We start from the raw sequence: 20248 nt of genomic DNA, 5'->3' as shown, positions 1-20248 counted from the left end.
ATAGATATAGATATATGTATATAGATATAGGTATAGATAGAGGTATAGATATAGATATATAGATATAGATATAGGTATATAGATATAGGTATATAGATATAGGTATGAGTGTGTGTCATCGCCACCACCACGGCTGTTGCGAAAAGCCTTACTTTTCCAATACAGCAGGCACCCCCCTTCTTCTTTTCTTTCTTTTTTTTTCTTTCACAAGAGAGATAGACAGACAGACAGATAGACAGTTAAAGATCATTCTCGTTATGAGGAAATTCCTATAGTCTCTAGTCAAAAGCTCCTACCAGTCCATGCGGAGACATACAGACATGCATCTACATAGATGAGAGAGAGAGAGAGAGAGGGGTGGAGTATGTATACATGTATCTGGCGCAGAGAGATAGATAGGTCGCTATCTATCTACTCTCACATACCAAGGAGGTCAAGACACATCACTATATAGAGCATTCATCTTCTTCATAGAAGGAAGCATATAAACATATATATATATAGGGTTAGATGCCTAGAGATACACACACCATCTGAAGGATTCTTTCTTTCTTTTTCACTTTTTCTTTCTTTTCTTCATTCTTTCTTTTTCGTGGCAGAGTGAGTAGTACTAGTAGTAGTCGACGTGCTAAGATTACCTCGAGTTGAAGTCTTTCTATGGAGGTGGATAGAGAGTGAGGGAAGAGACTTTCATCGACAGCTGCATAGCAAATTGAGAAATCTTCCTCGTCCACAACGTTCTCGCCTTTCTGACGCTTCTCCCCACCTTCTTGCGCATCCCTCGTCTTTCCTTCTGACGAAGATGAAGAGGAAAAAGAAGGAGTTTTGATCTTCTTTTTCTTTTCTTCATTCTCGCCAGGACCATCTACCCCTAAAGAGGTTTTCTCTGAGAAGAAAGAAAGAAGAAAAAGGGCACTGGAATTAGAAGGAATGAAAGAGGACGAGAGATAGAAAGAAAGAGGGAGAGAACAAGCAAGAGCAGATCTAGTTAAAAGGACACACGAGAAGGGAGAGGAGGAAATAGAAGAAACAGAAAGAAAGAAAGAAGAGAAGATACGCAATCGATCACTCATTCACTCCAAGATGCTGATGGATGACACATAGGAATACACAGAGACAAAGAGAGAGAGAAAGAGAGATACATGTCCATACACTCGCATAAAACATACACTCTTACTCTTATTCATGTATATTAACTCTATCTTGAACTATCTATCCTTGATCTATCCGGAGAGGGTGTGAAGAAGAAGAAGTAGAAGTGGAAGGGAGTGGGGGTCAGGAGGCTCTTTGTATGGAGAAGTGACTGACTGAATGACTAAGTGTCCTATTCTCTGTATCATGAAATAAAGAGGCAGCAACACCATCGAAAATTTCGGTTATGCATGAAAGAGAAACACCCTCACTCCCGCACCGAATCTACTCCCCTCCTCCATCCTTCTTCTTCTTCTTCTCTCATCTTCTTTCCTTCTTTCTTTTCTTTCCTCATCTTCCTTCTTTTTCTTCTTCTTTACTTACCAGGTGGGTGTGTGGCTGGAGATGAGGAGAGAGAAGGCGAAGGAGGAGACTGGGGAAGCACATGACCTGCCAAAGACACAGACGGGCCTGAAGAAGAAGAAGAGGGAGGAGGAGGAGAAGAAGAAGATTTGACGTGGAGTTTTCCTTTCAGGAGTTCTTCGAGACGCAGTGGGAGTTGCAGTTGTCGCCATTGATCGGATGAAAGATCTCTCAAACTCTCTAAAAAGAAAGAAAGAAAAAGAAAGAAAGAGTGAGAAAGAAAGAGTGAGAAAGAAGACGAAGAACAGGACGATGTGGAGAGAGAGGAAGATGAGGGGAAGGCGAAGTGAATGAAAAAGAGAAACCCTTCCAAAGAAGCGAGAGAGAGAAAGAAAGAAAGAAAGAGGAGGAAGAAGAGAGATTGTTTCTTCCTCTCTCTCTCTCGGCATGCAAATACCTAATCAATTATTCACTCCACATGTAGACACACAAATATATATATAGAGAGAGACAGATATACATACATGCACATGTAGGCAGATATAACTGCATATACATATATATAGATAGATAGATACTGATGTACATGAGAGTGTATTGACAAAGAGCAACAGCACATGCCCTTACAAGAAAGATAGATGCACGTCTTTTCATACCTCTCCGCGTATATCCACATCAGGTTTCACCTCCTCCCATATACATGCATATATATCTATATATATCTATATCTATGCATACATACATACATGCATGCACTGGCGATGCCGAGGCCCTCTCATAGACTGCCATCCACTGACGAAAACTGAAGTGCTTCAAGAGCAAGGAGTAGTCGCACAGACTGAAGAAACGAATATACAGAGAAATAGATAGATTGAAGAGAGATTAAAGATAGATAAAGATAGAGAGATTGAAGCTAGACCGACTGAAAAGATAGACGAAATAAAGTGACTGAAGATAGAGAGATAGATCGAAAGAGAAACCGTACATGTGTACATAGTAGAGAGACAAGACATACACATACATATATGAATATATAGAGAGAGTGTAACGTATAAGACGTACAGATGTATATATATCTATATCTCTCTATCTAGGTAGATTTCTCTGTCTCTCTGCATATATATGTATCCACAAAGAGAGAAGGGAGGAGGAGGAGGGAAGAGGTCGACTATAATGCAGATGGAGAAAGACAGAAAGAAAGAAAAGCGACGACCCACGAAGACATACAGGTCGAGGCATGTGCATAGATGTACAAAGATAGATTGAAGATAAATAGATAGAAACAGAGAGATCGATAGATAGATTAAAGAGAGATTAGAGATAGATAGATTCGGAGAAAGAAATAGAAGAAGAGATATAGATAAATAGAGGCGATGTAAACTGAAAAGGAGAGAGATAGAGAGACGGAAAGAGAGAGAGACGTGTCTTTTTTCTCTCTTTCTTCTTCGCTTCGTCAAGAAACCTATCCAAATGGATTTCTACCTCCTCCCACACACAAGTATAAGAAGAGAAAGAGAAGAAGAAAAAGAAGAAGAAGAAGAGAGAAAGAGATAAAAAGGTAGAAGAAAGATGTGATAGAGAAAGAAAGAGAAAGAGGTATAGGTGGATAGATGCCTTACGCGCTGTGTCGAGCCAGTTTTCATTCACTAGCCTAAAGATCCAAGAAAACAAGAAAAAGAAAAAGAAAGAAAAAGAAAGAAAATAAAGAAAATGAAGAAGGAGAAGAAAGATAGAAAGGAGGAGAGAACGAGACTAAGAGGCGAAGCTGAGTTGCGTGACGGGAAGTTGTTGAAGTGGTCTGTCCTGTTTCTCTCTCATGAAGAAGACGAAGTTTAGGAAGAGAATTTCTAGTATTTCTTGAAAGCAGGATTACGTGGCTGGCAGAGGGGGTGATTGAGAGATGAACTTGTAGGTAAGATCTCTCCTTCCATCAAAAATAGACAAATGCATGCAATAGACATGGATCGTGTACTCTTACACCTACATATGCGTAGACGGACGACTCTGGATACACGTGGGAAGAAAGACAGGTATGTATATGCTTAGAGGAGCGCAGATATTATGTCTATAAAGATATAGATATGAGCAGAGATACACACCGATCCTTCGGAAGACATATATATATATATATGCACTTTCTCGAGAACGTACATACATGGCGTAAACATACATATGTATAGACTTACGTAGATGTATGTATGTAGGCAAAAGACCCTTGAGAGAATTTGAGTGAGAAGCTAACATAGAGACTAGAAGGATCGGTTTACAAAGCAGTCTAATGAAGTTCCATATACATATCTACAGGCCATACAATCGCAGTTGTAGTAGTAGTACTAACAGTAGTAGTAGATCCACTCATCATATGTGACAACTATAGAAGTCTACGAGCCTTCTTGGAGAAACAACAGGCAGGAGGCCTAGTTACACGTACGCTACATGTGTCTCTCAAGGGAAGCCGAGACGTACTGGGAAGTGGACGAAAGCATACCTGGTGTACACAAAGACATCAGCCCCCAAAGAACTATCTATCTATCTACCTATCTTTAATCTATCTATCTTTAATCTATCTATCTCTTCAATAGAAGGTGAAGAAGAAGCGAAGGATGGTATCATTCTTTACCTTGTCTTAGGAGTTTGAGTTCTCTGTAGTCAGGTCGGAAATCGTTGCCCCATTGGCTAACACAATGAGCTTCATCTATGACAAACCTGTCAAGATATCCATCTCGATTCAACGCATGCAAGCACGACCGAAATTGATTACTATTCTTCAGTTTCTCTGGAGTTACAAACAGAATCTTAATCTCGCCTTCTCTCCCGTTTTCCTCGCCTTCCCACTCTTCGTCTCTTCCTCCTCGACCTCTCCCATCACTTCTCTGCCCTTCTGACTGTTGTCTGTATGTACAGTCGACCAAAGTGAAAAGGAATACAAGGAGGGGCAAGAAGAGAAGAGAAGAACAAACATCCGAGGTTAGATGGAAAGATGTCTCAGAGAATGAAGAGGTAAGGAGAAACACGCTTGAAATAGGTTTGAGGAAGACAGTGTATTTAGAGGAGATTCGTTCTCTGGGTCATACACTTATATAGAGAAAAGAAAGTAGGATAATAGATACCAGGGAAGGAGAGAAATCTACGACCTTATGATGAACGGATGGACACAAGGAATATCTCTCTATATGTAGACAGATAGGTACTAGAAGTCATGCATCTATTTGGACTGGAGCCCCATGTGGATAGATAGATCGTGTACGTACGCACAACTAGGTACTCAACACATGAGAGATACTGTATAGCTTCAACTCGATGGACATAGTCACGATTATATCAAGCAAACGTGCTGACACTCGTAACTACGGGGGAACTATATCTATCTATCTTTGATCTATCTTTATTCTATCTATCTATCTTTAATCTATCTATCTTTGATCTACCTATCTAGGCGGACACTATCTTGGAGGATATCTTTCTGTTTTTTCTTGTCATCTTCTTAAGTAAGAAGTAGAGGAGGGGAGGCGTACAAGAGTTGATCGTAGATTGCCTTCTGTTCATCCCACGTCTGATTCGCCGCGAACGACCGACACCCCACATTGAGAAGCTGAAGCTGCTCCATCTGATCCTACACATACATAGACATATATACATATACAGTCATACATACATATTCACCCACCTCTACATATTCATGCATAGGCCTACATATTCGCACATACACACTCACACGTACATACAAAGTCATACATACATACATACATATTCACACATACAAATGAATTTATACATACGTCTTCATAGGAAGGAGATGTTCTCTGCCCGTAGGAAAGGAACATTTATACGGATGTGCATGCAGATGAGGAAATAAATGAAGAGAATGAAGGGCATCTCAAGATTTCCAACGGCTCGCCAATAGTTATCTCAGTGCTCCATAGATGTAGCTATCTGTGTATCTATACATGCACATCCACGTGTCTACATGTATATATAGGACGGCTCTAAGAAGAAGCTTCTGAGAAGATAGACACCGACCATCTGACTCTTGCCACCTCCACTCCAGAGGAAAAAAAACAAACAGAACAAGAGAAAAAAGAAGAAATTTAGAACGCCTCACACCATGTGGCCATGAGCCACCCGTACGCCCACTTAGAACTCCTAGAGCGCCTATCTACCTATCCTGAATCTATCTATCTATCTATCTATCTATCTATCTATCTATCTATCTATCTATCTATCTACCTATCTATCTATCTATCTATCTATCTATCTATCTATGCATTCATCTATCTATCTATCTACCTATGCATTCATCTATCTATCTATCTACCTATGCATTCATCTATCTATCTATCTATCCATTCATCTATCTATCTATCCATTCATCTATCTATCTATCCATTCATCTATCTATCTATCCATTCATCTATCCATCTATCCATTCATCTATCCATCTATCCCTTCATCTATTTTTTGATCTATCTATCTATCTATCTTCAATCTATCTATCTATCTTCAATCTATCTATCTATCTATCTTCAATCTATCTATCTATCTATCTATCTATCAGGTGTGGAACAGATTCAGCTAAGCGACTTCTTGGCTTACAGTAATAAGAGAGAGAAGAGGCATAACAACAACGGAGACACCTCGAGAGACGACTGCAGGGAGCTGAAAGCAAAGAGACTTCCCACCCCCTGTTGGCATCATAACGAAGACGTCCCTCTGGCTTAGCACGGCGTTGATAATTTCTCTCTGAAAGAAGAAAACAATTGGAGACAGAAGCGAAAGAAAGACAAAGAAGAAGAAAGAAGAGAAGGAAGAAATAAGAGAGAAACAGAAAAAGAAGATCTATAAGAAGAAGAAAGGACAAGAATGAAGAGATACGTAGATATACATAGGGAAGAGAAGGAGTTTCGATCATGAGAGGGGAGATGATGTAGAGACACCGCCGTGTATTCGAAGGAGTTGTCACCTCTAGAATCGAGAAGGCCAAGAACCTGTATATATATATATATACACACATATATCTTATCTATACACACATTTAGAGAAGTATGGATATAGACATATATCTGTATATATATAACTGTTACAGCAAGATATATAAAGATAGACTGACATAGTGAGGAAGAATGCAGTGTGGAGATATACACACTAGAAACATCACTACAGTATCACCTAGCGAGGGCGCGCTACATAGAGAGAAATACTAGGGTCTTATAGTCTTGTGGACATGTGAAGATAAATAGATATCCTTTACAACATACGAAATAGACGATAGACGGTAACTCTTACATATACACCATACATACATACATATGTATATCTGTCTACCCAAATACAACTTGATTCGTCATGGATGAATCTGTATAAACAGACATACGACTCACAATTATATATATATATATTTATATATGTACGTATATGAAGAGATATCAGAATCTTGGCTAAGGAGAGAACTTCTTGTGTATAACGCGCTTTCTTTTGGTACATTCCCACTTAAGAAAAGTCTCTCCATGATCTGGAAGCAGGGATGACGGAGAAACTTGGCTTTCCTTTAGCTTGGAGATGCTGCTGTATGAAATCGACTAGATCGTCTGCGAGAGCGGCAAGCGAGAAAAAAGATATCTTCTCCTCACTCGTCTATTGCCTATCTATCAAGGAGATCTCTTCAACAGTACCTCTACCCTTGATAAGATACTCGCGTGAACATTCCGAGGTCTAAGAAACCTATACATACATCTATGTGCATATACGTATCTACGTCTAGATCTTTTTCTTGTTCTTATCATGTACGTACACCCCATTGTCTACTTCAGCACTAGAGAGGGAGAGAAAATATATTGCCGCAAAGAAGAAGAATCAAGAGAAAGAGTCAAAGAGAGGAAAAGCAGACGAGAGACATAGCACATCCATCTCAGAGGCTGAGAGAAGAGAGAAGAAAAGAGAAAGAGAGGAGTCGAAATGCTGGAATGACATCTAAGAAACAGAACAGGAAACGAGGAGAGAGACAAGAAGGAAGAAAGAGACGAAGGAGACAGAGAGAGACCAGTGATCTTCTGGGATCTAGAAAGAGGACGAAAGAGAGAGAAGAATAGAAAAAGAGGGAGATATAGAAAACACGTAAGAGAAAATCCTTCTTTTGTCCCTCTATCTCAACACACAACACTTACCTGATTCGGTCGGAAGCTTCGATTTCCAAAGACACTTCTATTACATCTTTCTATTCTCTCCGACCACTCAAAGCTTTCTCCTTCTCTTCTAGATCTCTCCATGCCCTTCTCTAAGTGGGTAGAACTATCTCTAAGAGAACTGGAAGAAGCAGAAGAAGAGAAAGTAGAGGAGCTTCTCTCGTGGCTACTCTTGTCAGCACTACTGCCGCCCCAGTCTCTCTGTACAGAATTCACACGTACACCTCCGCTCCACGCATTGTAGTCACCTGCCTCTACTCTCCACCGACTATGACCTGTATATGAAGAAGAGGAAGATCGCGAAGGAGAAGATGAAGAAGAGAAAGAAGAAGAGGGAAAAGAAGACACAGCAGAATAAGAAGAGGATGCCGCGGGGGGTTCTCCATTCTCGAGAAATCTTCTTTGTGGATGTGAGGAGTCGCCTCCTGGATCAAAAACAAGAGTCCTCATAGAATCTTTTCTTCCCTCCGCTCCCGTCTCGTCAAGAGAAGTTGAAGAACCTTCGCCTTCCTTCCATCTGTCTCTCTCTCCTCTTCCCTGCGCTGTATAGACACCGGAGGACTGCTGGGGCTGTTGATGTAGAGAATCGACTTTACCATAGCTGTAGAACGGCGAAGAAGTTGAAGAAGGATAGTCGGAAGGGAGAGAAGACGAGGAAGAAGATGAAGATAAAGATACATTTCTCCGATCGAATGGAGGTCTAGAAAGAGAACAAGAAGAAGTATCTAAAGCAGGATTCCCCCAGCCTTTCTTATCAGGATGAGAAGAGATACAAGATCCTATCTTGGATTCAGAAGACGGAGAAGGACATTCATTTCTTTCGCCTTTCTGTCCCTCTTCTTTTTCTTTCGCCTGTTGTTCCTGAAGACGTCGTAAAGCCTCCTCTCTCTGTCTCTGTATTTCGTTCATTCTCGCTTGTTTAAAGAATGAAGCCCGTTCACGACATTTCTCTAGTAACTCTCCGAGAACATCACGAGGCTTAAGAGACGGATGAAGTACATAGTATGGTGTACCAAACGGAGCAGGAGACGAGACACCAAGAGAATTCTTTCTTGATGTACATACACCCTGACAGTCTCTCCGAAGTTTTTCAAATGCCTAAAACGGGGAAAAAAGGACCAGACGAAAGAAGACGAAGAAGAAGAAAGAATGCAGCCTATAGAAAGGGTGGGGGTGAAGAACAAAGTAGAGAAGATGATACGTTGACAGATAAAAGACTGGAATGAAAAGGAAGAGCAGTCGTCTGTCTATTCTTCGTCTTGGTATGCTAGAGAGAGAGAGCGTTTTTCAAGGGACATCGGAAGGTGGGAGAAGTGAAAAGAGATGACGTACTTTCTTTTAGATGATAATGATCGTTGTACGATGCAGCTGTTTTCATGAAAAAGAGCAAGCAGAAAGAAAAAGTACTTCTCGGTCCACCAACAGACATGCTGCAAGAAACACACACTACGACCCGGAATTGAGGTGTATGTACACCTGGGAGCAGGTGTACATACAGCTGGGAACGGGAGGTGAGTGTATGTACACCTGGCAACGTCATCATCACAAACACTTGACGCTCTCCCCTGTATGTTATGGCACACGTGACTCTTGTCAAGAAGAAGATGACAAAAAGCTTTTCAGAGGATAACTAACTATAATGCTGAGCTAGATAAACACACACGACCGGAAGAACGGACGGGGGAACTGAAGAAAAGGAGACACGTGGGACGAGAAAAACAAAAAGTATGACAACGCCGTCTATCTTGAATTTCGCTGTCTATCGCTCCGTAAAGAGATCATCTTTTACATCCTTCGTCATCGTTGTACCATTATCTGTACGTATGAATCTGTATGTATGTATGTATGAATGAATACGTGTGTATGCCTATGTATGTCTGTGTGATCTATAGTTCTATGGATATCAGAAGCCCATCTGCATACAGCCCTGTCTTGTCAACTCTCCGTTCTTCCCGTGTCACTTGATCTTCTTCTCTGTTCTTCTTCTTCTTCTTTTTCTACAGCACCCTACTCCACTCGTTTCATTCTGATCATCTTAAGCATTCTTTCTACCATTCTTACCTTCAGAGTGATAGGTGGACACCGTGTTTGCTTTCCATAGACTTGATCGACTTCCTCTGAACTTTTTGTACTCTTGGCAGGTCCAGTTCGAGAAGCAGCTAATTTCAGCGCTTTCATTTTCATTTTCCTCTTTTCCTCTTCTTTCAGAGCCTTAGATGCTTCAGGCCCCAACAACCCTCCGCATAAGATCGACTTCAAGCCATAGAAGCTCGAAGCCTCTTGCTTCTTCTCATTCTTATTCTCACTACGACGATGACACCCCCTCTCCATCGTCTTACTATCCCTAGTAGTAGTAGTGGTAGCTTGGGTCCCAGAGCTAGTACGCCAAGTATCGTTTCTGTTTTCTTCTTCTTCTTCTTTCTTGTCTTCTCTCCTTTCTTCTTCGTGGGGTTTTCCTGCAGACTGGTGTGGAAGGCGAGAGGATAGGGTAGAAGAAGAGGAAGTAGAAGAGAGATGATGTGAAGGAACAAGAGACTGAGAGATGAGCCAGTCATACTGAAGACCAAGATTATGCTTGATCCGTGAAGAAGACAGACGCGAAAGAAGCTCTTCTCTTGGCAGAAAGAAGCAGTCGGTCTTTGTTTCCATTTCAGCGGAAAAGTCTCTCTTCCTATCTTTCTCGTCATCGAGATCGACACAGCCATCGACGTCTCTCCAATGGCTAGTTGTCGTACTCCTACTACTAGTATTTGTATTACTGCTAGGGACAGGGGGAGGAATCGCACTGAGAGAAGACATCTCGATAGTAGAACGACCACTATTAGATGTATGAGAAGAAGTCGGTTCCTTTATCTTTACGAAAGAGGAAGAAGAAGAAACTGTCTTCAAGGAGCAGTCATCCGCCTGAATCGAACTTGACTCGGAGAGATCTTTCCTATGATGAGTGTGATGTAGGGTAGCAGGAGAAGAGATATGAGTAACGTTGCGAAGACGAGAAGAAAAGGAAGAAGAAGAAGAGATAGGTGGAGAAGAGAGAGAAGAAGAGACAGGTATAGAAGCGAAAGAAGAAGATGAAGAGAAAGGGGTAGAAGAGAGAGGAAGAGAAATACGTGTAGAAGAGAGAGAAGAGGAGGTAGAGACAGATATTGAAGTGAGAGAAGAAGAAGAAGAGATAGATGTAGAAGAAAGAGAAGAGAACGTAGGAAAAGAAGAGCGTGAAGGAGATGCAGTTGAGCCAGGTCTAATCTTTTGATCTGTAAAAGAAGAGGGAGGTTTCCCAGAGACGCTAACGACGTCTATTCCTGACGCCCCTCCTCTCTCATGTTCATAACAGTCCCCTCTCTCTTCTTTTCTTTTTCTTCTTTCATCTTGGCTCACTTCACAACGCACATCTGTATTCTCCCTCTGCTTAACATGAGAAGCCTTTAGGTTCTCGGGTAGAGAAGGAGAGGAGAAAGACGAAGAAGAGAATGACTGCTTCTTCCTTGTATCACTATCATCATACGAAGTACCATGTCTATTAGGAGAAGATACATCCTGACCTTCTTCTATAAGAATAGGAGCTTGTGCCTTATCCAAGGCATCATAATGTGAGAAACGCTTCTTTGTCTCCCCCTCCTCTTCCTCTTTCAGAACTTCTTCTATACTCTTTATATGGAAGAGACCTTCACTTGAAAGAAGGATCCTCTCTTCTTCTTCTTCTCCTCCTCCTTCAACATCTCGTGACTGTTTCGCTCTATAGCTTCCACCCACACAGCGAGGACTAGGGCAACTATCATCCTTAGGATTCTCTCCTTTTCCTCCTCTTTTCTTCTCTTCCTCTTCTTCATCTTTCTCCCTGTCATCTTTATCTTCTCGAGAGAAATAGAAAGAAACAATAGGAGCTGAGCTACCGGACAGCATGCAGTTATTCTCTCCTAGATTCGTCTTCTCATCGACTATCTCTGACAAAGCGATCTTAGGTTTTCTACCTGATTCTTGTCTAGATCCACTACCTCTTCTTCTTCTTCTTTTCTTACGCGTAGGAGAGATCTCTTTCTTCCCTTTTGCCCGGCCTCTGGGAGAGATAGAAGGAGATGTGGATGAAATAATGACCTCTTCTTCGATCTCCTGTCTCTCTTCGTTCTCTTCTTTCCTTTCAGAGACTTCTTTCCTCTCTTTTCCTTCTTCATTGAATGAGAGAAGAGAGGTCGTTGAACGATCAGAAGTTGGAATATGAGGAGGAAGAAAGGAAGAAGAAGAAGGAGAGACAAAGATGAAGTGAACATCGTCGCTATCGTCATCTCTTTCATTCTCTGCTTTCTCTGTTAGACTTTCCCTTTCTTCGTATCTCTCCTTTTCCTTTCCTTTCTCTGTCTTCTTCTTCTTCTCTTTCTTCTGGTGTCTCCCTATCTTTCTTTCTCTAGGATTTCGAGTACAAGAAGGAGACTGCTCGCTGCAAGACTTCTTCTTCTCTTTCTTCTCCTCTTCACCCTCGAGAATGATGTCGTCGTCTTCCTTGTCATCTTTATCTTTCTTCGAGGAAGATGAAGATGAATCAGAGAGAAGGAACGTTGTTATGGGTGTCTCAATTCGCGAGAAAAGAGATCTTTCTATATACTTCTGTTTGCCTGGATCTCCAACTAATGTATCACGGGAGAATAAAGATACATCCTCCCCTGATCTGGCTTGATAAGAACAGCTCTTTGTCTTATCATCCTTATCTCTTGAGATATGCAAGAAAGAAATCTCTTCTTCTTTCTCTCTTTCTTCTGTTCTCATTCTTCCTCTTCTTCCTCCTGTTTTGTTCTCCTTCTTCTCCTCTACTTCTTCCTCCTCATCTTTCTCTTTGCTTTCTCTTTCCGTCGATCTATCTTCTTGATCTTGTCTATCCGAGGTAAAAGCAGTCACCCCCTCTCGACTTTCCCAAGGTGACATAGAAGTTTTCTTATGACTCGTATTCTTCTCCCTACCTTTGCCCTTACAGGTTTCAACATCTTCGACAGAGATTTCGGTGTCGATACACCCGAAGAAAGAGGTAGTATGATGCTTTCTTCCTTCTTCCTTCTTATGAACACTTGAGAGAGAAGACTGCGGTCTGTCTCCCCTAGACAGAAAAGAAGGAATCTCATATACATCACATGTACTACCACTACGACTACTCCTTTCAACAGCATGACTCTTATCCGTCTTCTCCACGTCCTTAAAACTCTCAGAGCCGTTCCCGATCAAAGAAGAAGAAGAAGATACGGAAGAGAAAGAAGATGAGAAAGGCGAAGAAGAAGAAGATCCTTGTCTGTCTACCAATCTGGGAGACCCTGCGGTATGATGACTCCCGCGAAAAGAAGAAGAAGAGAGCTGATGAGACGCAGAAGAGAAAAGAGGAGAGCTCACGTCATCACGAGGTCGACTGTTTTGGAGAAGACTGTCTTTGCCTAGTGAAGCAGATGAAAAAGATTTCTCATTCGTGAGTGGAATAGCAGAAGACGTGACAGGACCAGGGGGTGAACAAGATGACGAAGAAGAAGAAGAGAGAGAAGAAAACGATGGAGAAGAAGAAGAAGTAGAATGAAGAAGAAGACGTGAAGAGGGATGAGGGGAAGAGCTTAAGAGATGTCCTCTCTGGCCTTCTCCTTTCCCCCGCGAAGAAGAAGCAGAAGCACGGGAGTTGGGAGAGGGCCGAAGCCGAGAGAAGGTCTGCTCTTGTAACATGATAATAGTTGGCGAGAATGAACAGTGCTCCTACGACCGATACTACTACTACTCATCCTGAGAGATAGATTAACAGGAGGAAAGATATGGAAGAGGAAGAAGAACATTTAAGGAGTTGAAGCAACAAGATCTCCTGAAGAGATGGGGGGAAGAAGATCTAATTTTTAAGAAAGATCTAAAGAAGACAGAAGAGTCTCACTCGTAGGCAGAGTTCCACTCGATTCCTCTTCACTCTCCTCCCTCCTCCTTTACTAGGCTAGCTACAGTCTCTCTTCTCTTTCTCGGCTTTTCACGATCATCTCTTCTCTCTTTCTTTGAGAGGTAAATACCTCTGAAGGCGTAGTAGAGACAGACCGTGATGCAGGAAGAGAAGAGCAAAGAACAAGAAGAAAGAAAAGAAAGAGAAGACGGCATTGCAAGTATGGAGGAGAGAGAACCATCGTGTCTTTCTCTCGCTGAGATGAGTGATTTGTACCTCGTCATTCACTTGTCGGTTGAAACTTCTCTCCTATTCTTGTCTTGAGACGGATGACCATGAAGAAAGAAATCTTCTTACCTTCTCAACAAAGGGTCAACTATGGAGAAAGCTATCTCTTAGAAACAATGAAGACAGAGAGGAGAAGAGTTAATATATCTTCTTCTTTCTTCTTCTCTCATATCCATAGAGAACAGAGAGTTCAAGTATGCTTCACTGCGTGGAACTTCTCTCTTTCTCTTTCTCTCATTTGACATGCCTAGCTAAAGAGAGAAGAAATAAGAAAGACGATGAAGAGTAAAATGCAGACGAGATAGCAAGAGAGAAAGAAAGGAAAGTTGAAGCGATAAAGAAAATACACTGCCATAAGAGAGATATTTACGATGACATGGACCTGTATGAGTAGTCATAGTCGAAGGCTGGATAGATCGGGAGAGACAAAGAAAGGCTGAGGAGAACAAGAAGAGATGGAGAAGGATGAGAGCAGAGAAGAAAGAAAAGAAGAATGGGCGGTTAGAGTGAATGAAGAAGATGAAGAAGGCGATAAAGGCATCTTCTTTTCTCTCATCTTTGGAAACCTTCTCAATGAGGAAGATGCGATCTTTCCTTTCCTGGGAAGTCGTTAAAGAGAGAAGAAAAGAAAAGACGCGAAGAAGAAAGGAAGAAGAAAAGAGTGTAATGAATGAGAGTCGACCAAAGAGAGAGAACCCTTACTTTTACAGTCGAAAGAAGAGAAGGAAACAGAGAAAAAAGAAAAAGACCAAAGAAGACGACAGGTATCTATCTTACATACACATCTTTGAACGCCTTGTCGATACAGGAAGGGAGTCAGTCTTTAAGCGCCAATCGATGTAGAAGGAAAAGAAAAGAGAGAAGAAGAAATGGTAGTACTACAACATACCTACGGTCATCCAAAGGTGTGAGACAGTTGTTCCAATTGACAAGACAGACAACCAGGTGTACATACACCTGAGATTCACTATGTATCTAACTGTCTATCTATCTAGATACATGTATACATCTGTTCAATGATAAGAACAGTGGAGACACAAAATGAGAGAAGAAACAATTGTGGAGTTAAAAGAGGCTCCCCATACAGGCGATCCTCTACTGACAATTGTCCTTAAATCGGACCTTTGCAAACAGGAGTTCCACGTATGATCCAAAGGAAGAAAGAGAATAGACCACGAAGCAGGAAGAAGAGAAAGGAAACAAATGTAAATAAAGGATGAGATGAACTCCTCGCTTTGTTTGAAGAGGCGACACCCCCCTGCTTGACAAGACAAAGCAAACCAAGTCCTGTAGACCTATGTCATAACGTAACTATATCTACAGAGATGCAGAAGCTTCTCTCTCTCTCTCCCTCTCTCTGTCTCTCTTAGGAATGGGCTGAGAGAAAGAGAGAAGAATGTATCTACCGAGAGAAATCCATTGAAACGAGAATGAGAAAACCTCGAAAGAGGTATCCATCACGCGCAGCTCGCTTACACCACGTCCGCACGAAAAGAAGGCTCAAGACAAGGAGGGTTCTTCATCCGCTTTATCTTCTTCAGTGACACTAGAAATCTTCTTCCTTTTCTCTCAGTTCTCCTCTCAGAGAGGTCTTGAATGAAAGAGCAACAGCTTAACCCTCCCCACGGTCTTTCATAAACCAAAGATAGACAGAGCTAACAAGGTATGCCTCATGATGAGAAAGAAAAGAACCCGTGCGGAGATTGAGAGAGAAATCTTCTTCTCCTTTCATACGATAAGAAACTGACGGCAAAGAAGCCTCCAAGCCGCCAGGTGAAGAGAAAGAGGAAGAGATGAATGATTGATTTAATGAAGAATAAGATAAATAGAGATGAAAAGAGCAAGGGGGAAGATGATGATCTTGAGAAAGGTACCAGACGACCAGAGAGAGACTTTCTGTCTGCGAAGCGAAGGAAGAAGGAGTAATGTCTTGAGAAATGTATCACCCTCCTTCTCGTAAAACATAAACAAAGGGAAAGATTCATCTAGAACAAGATAGATAGATAGAGAGATAGATAGAGAGATAGAGAGAAAGAGAGAGACAGCTACTGTCATGATGACCGAGTACAGATGGATGGATGAATGGGTTGCATGCAAGAAAGGCGGGTATGCGTCTTTTCTCTCCATGCTACTCAAGGGAGAGGGATTTTCGTCAGCAGGATCGATTTTCTTGCTCTCTCTCTTGTCTTTCTTCTTCATTTCCTTCTTCTCTTTCTTCTCTTATCATCTAATTTCATCTCTGTAGGGCTCTTCTTCTCAAGGGGAAAGATGGGCGGGTCTTTTTCTCTCTAAAGAGGAAGGAAAGGAGGCGGGAGGACAGACGATGAAGTCTCCGAGAGAATCAAGAAGTAGTTGAAGAAAGGGGGGTACAGAAATAGACATCCGTTCACTCTTTCCCCTTTGTTTCTATTCTTCTTTTGCTCCACTTCAGAAGCTCTTCAGAGAGACAATACTTCTCTCCTTCTTTCCTTCTTTTTTTCTTTCTTTCTCTTTCTCTCTTGAATGAATGAGTAGTCTTAACTCGACCAATTCTCCGTAGAATCGAAGTTCTTTTCCTGCTCCTTCTTTCTATCATTGTTCTTTTTCCCGCCTTTCTTTCTTTCTTTCTTTCTCTTTTCATTCGTCTCTTTACCAGTCCTTGGTCGGCTTCAGTATTCTCTCTTTCTCATCTTCTTGGTTCAAGAAATCTCTTTCTCTCATTCTGCTTTCTATCTACTCCATATATACACCGTTCTACCTATCTAGACTTCTTCTTCTTCTTCTCTTCATCATCATGGCGCCTGCGTCAAAGAAACGCGGAGGAAAAGAAGAAGAATCTCCTCTTAATCAGACTAAGGCATCTATAGGAGGTAAAGAACTCAAACATAAGCTCAAAGGGACAGCAGCTTCGAGTTCTAAAGCAGCACAACTCCTTCTGTCTTCTTCTTCTTCATCTCTTTCATCTTCTTCTTCTTCCTCTTCTGCCCTTCCTTTAACCTCGGGAAGTGCAGGAGGAGGAGGCGGTGCTTCTCAACTAGGCGCGATCTTCGCACATTTTGCCGATGTAGCTCTGACGTCTAAGACTTCTCCTTCTACTCCTGTCGAATCGACTCTTTCTTTTTCTTCAAGACGACTTGGAGAAGATGAAGAAACCCGAGGTCTCACGGTTATCTCTAAAGGGGGGAGGACAGGTGTGAAGAGAGAAGAAGGTGGCTCAGAGAAGGATAGAGGCGATATGATGACTAAAGGATCTTCCCCGTCGTTAGAGAAGTCTAGGAAAGGAGAGATCAAGACAGATGTTTCAGGAGGAGAGGATAAGAATTCTCTTTCAACTCAAAGAGAGAAGTGTGCTAGGGGAGACAGTCTTCATCATAAGAAAGACGATGGGGGATTGCATGTCGGAGCGAAGTCTGGAGAACGGGGAGGGAAGATCACAAGATATGCTTCTTCTTCTTCTTCCCCGTTATCAGAAGGGAGAAGAACTTCATCTGCTTCTCTTCCTTATTTCTCGAGAAGAGATCTCAGTGATGAGAAGTATAGACAAGAAAGAGAAGTGATCGAAGAAATTAACCGCTCTCTCGTTAAAATGACAAAGAGAGACACCGTCACACGTCTGAAAGGATTGCATGAACTTGAATCGATTCTTCATTCTCTCCTAGTTACAACATCCTCGTCTTCTTCTTCTTCTTCTCCCCCTCGTTCTTCTTCTTCTTCCTCGTCTCCGTGTGCTGAAGATACACACATAGAGAAAGATGAAACCTCAGCAGCGTGTTCTTCGCCGTCTTCTTCTTCTTCTTCTCCTTCATCTTCTTTATCTTCTTCTTCTCCTCCTTCTCGTTCTTCCTCCTCACGGCCACCATCTCTATCTATAGTTTTGGAAGAGACTCTACCTCAGTTTGCCTATGTGTATTGTCGGCTGGTTCTATGGGATGGAGATCGACGTATAAGAGTAGGGGTGAATCGCATTCTGAGATTTATAGCTAGCCGAGAGAAGAAGATTCTCGCACCTCATCTTCGGACTCTTCTTCCTTTGTGGTTCGCCTCCTGTCACGATAGTGACAACGGTGCCTCTGATGTATCTTCACTAGCTAGACAAGCTCTTGATCTTGCTTTTCCGTCTTTATCTCTCCATGATACCTCTCCGCAACAAGCATCTTATCAGCAGATCTCTTCGTCTTCTTCATCTCTTTCTTCTTCTTCTTGCTCTTCTTCCACTTATCCGTGTACATCCTCCTCGCCATCATTCTCACCTTCTTCTTCTGTAGCTACTTCAGGTCTGCAGATACCCCCCCCCTCTTCTTCTTCTCCCCCTCCTTCATTCCGAGGTTACTATGGTGTATGGGCACGCAGGGTCGCCGCTTTAGATCACTGTCGAGATTCTCTCTTTGTGGAATACAAACGTCTCTTGTCTCTCGATGCTCGGGGATTACACGAGCTCGTCTGCGGTGTCTCTTCTTCTTCTTCATCTGGGAAAGGTAAACCTGCATTGAAGAAGACAGGAAGAGGAAAGGGAGAAGAACCACCGGAGAAAGGGGGACGTGGAGAAGAAGAAGAAATGAATGATCGATATGATCGAACTCTCTCTGCTATTCTTCTTTCTCTAGGACATCTTTCTTACCTTCTTGTCGACACTACTTTCTCAGAACCCTCTTCTTCTTCTTGTCTCTCTCCGCCCGAAGAGTCACCTACTTCTCTTGATCCACCTTCTTCTTCTTCCCCTACTACTAGTCAGAATCTAGTACCATGCCTATGTGACTGGAGAGAGGATTTCTCTTTCTTGTTTTCTTCATCTTCGTCAAAGAATTATCCGTCTTTCTCTTCTTTTCTTTCGTCATCTTCCTCTTATCGACTTCCTATACGTAGAGCAGCCTTATCTTCTCTGCATGCGATCCTTAACTGTTTCTCGACCTGTCAGATTCCTCTTCCTTTTCCTCAAGTTTCTTTCGCTTCTCTTCGTTCTTCATTGCCATTGGGCTCTTCTTCTCCGAATCTAAGCCGAAAAGGCGGCAAAGGAGAAAAGAAAAAGACAGGTTCAAGGAAAGAAGAAGTAGCAGAAGAAGAACATCCTCAGCGTGATACAGCGCCCCGTGTAGAAGATAGAAAGACGGATGAAGATGAGAGAGATAGAGGAGGGGAGTGTAAACCTCTCTTAACTTCTTTTCTCTCACCTGCTTCTTCTTATGAAATATCCGTCTTTCCTTATTCTCTTCTTCCACGGTCATTCATCACAGCTCTCTTTAACATCTTATCAGATAGATCTCTTTGCTGTCTCTCTATTCCGCTATGTACCTTACGCTCATATTCGCAGTGCGCAGAGAAGGGGGGCTCTCAAGAAATGATCTCCTCCTCTTCTTCTTCTTTTCCTTCTTCCTCCTCTTCTTATCAAGATTCTTTTCACGCAGCAGGAGCGAGTGCGATAGCTTTATCTGTGGTGACGTGCATGCTGAAGAATTTTTGGAGGCCTCGGAGATTCCTTTCTGACAATGAAGAGATCAAAATTCTGAAAGGGAGGGGGGGAGAAGAAGAAGAAAAGAACATGATAGTGGATATACAAGAGAAGGAGAGAGAAGAAGAAGAAGAGAAGAAGAAAAGAAGAAAAGAAGAAGAAGAACTTCTCCTTGAAGGACAGAGGAAACTCCAGGTTCAACTTCTCTCACTTTTCTTTCCCAAACTTCTTGCCGCCATACGTCACGCAGGTATCCACACAGACTCTCCACCCAACCCCTTCATCTGCCCACGTTCCCAGAATGCCTCTCGATCTATCTATCTATCTATATATCTTCAGTCTACCTATCTTCAATTCATCTATCTATCTGTCTATCTATGTATCTATCTTTAATCTATGTGACTCTAATATCTGTATCTATATTTGAGGGGGTTCTGTTGTATCTCTTCGGCGATTTGGAGAACTAGTGTTTGATCTGAGATAGAAGCACCATGTGTCTGCGTATATGGGAGGTTGTGCCTATCTAGGAAAGCAAGGACAGAGACTGTGGCTGTAGTCTTTCAATCTACATCTCTTTTCTAGATTCATTTCTGTGTTCCAGTGTATATACACTTCTACATACCTGTACATACACTTCAAAATACATGCACATACGGAAGTGGATGTCTTTTCCAGGTCTGACTTAGCCTGGGCGCATACCAGTATATAAACTTCATGATCTATACATACATTCCGAATCTTTTCAAGAATCGATGTATCTAGCATATTCGTCACTTCCTTCCTTCTATCTCTCCCTCTTCTTGTTCTTTATCTTCCCTCTCGTAGCTTCATTCTCGTTTGTTTGGAATCTCTTCTCAGTTCTTTCTTTTCTTAGTCATCGTCTCGCAGTCTTTCTTCTTCTTTCGAATCTGTCTTCTTCTTTTCGTCCTTCAGCCTCTCTTCGTAAAGCTTATCTCGGTCTATACTTTCTTT

At 42.0% G+C, this 20248-nt stretch overlaps 2 protein-coding genes across 2 annotated transcripts in view; one reads left to right on the top strand and one right to left on the bottom strand.

Annotated features, from left to right (window-relative positions):
• The window catches only part of CSUI_003684 (atp-dependent dna family protein), a gene marked incomplete at its 3' end in the record, with an annotated part of 17395 nt that extends 852 nt beyond the window's left edge, over window positions 1-16543 (bottom strand). The window contains exons 1-9 of the mRNA XM_068063879.1: window positions 9735-16543; window positions 7656-8771; window positions 6088-6234; window positions 5010-5107; window positions 4115-4386; window positions 3961-3982; window positions 3114-3145; window positions 1516-1734; window positions 639-886 (exon numbers count right to left, since the gene is read on the bottom strand). Coding sequence (XP_067924147.1) covers window positions 639-886; window positions 1516-1734; window positions 3114-3145; window positions 3961-3982; window positions 4115-4386; window positions 5010-5107; window positions 6088-6234; window positions 7656-8771; window positions 9735-13364 — 5784 coding nt within the window. The 5' untranslated portion in view covers window positions 13365-16543. The remainder of the gene's footprint in view (window positions 1-638; window positions 887-1515; window positions 1735-3113; window positions 3146-3960; window positions 3983-4114; window positions 4387-5009; window positions 5108-6087; window positions 6235-7655; window positions 8772-9734) is intronic.
• Window positions 16079-20248, top strand: part of CSUI_003683 (zinc c3hc4 type (ring finger) domain-containing protein) — a 16954-nt gene continuing 12784 nt past the window's right edge. The window contains exon 1 of the mRNA XM_068063878.1: window positions 16079-19526. Within this exon, the coding sequence (XP_067924146.1) occupies window positions 16625-19526 (2902 nt within the window). The 5' untranslated portion in view covers window positions 16079-16624. The remainder of the gene's footprint in view (window positions 19527-20248) is intronic.

This window comes from Cystoisospora suis (genome assembly GCF_002600585.1).
Source record: "Cystoisospora suis strain Wien I chromosome Unknown contig_1661, whole genome shotgun sequence".
Lineage (NCBI taxonomy): Eukaryota > Apicomplexa > Conoidasida > Eucoccidiorida > Sarcocystidae > Cystoisospora > Cystoisospora suis.
This window is presented reverse-complemented; position numbering and strand designations above follow the sequence as displayed.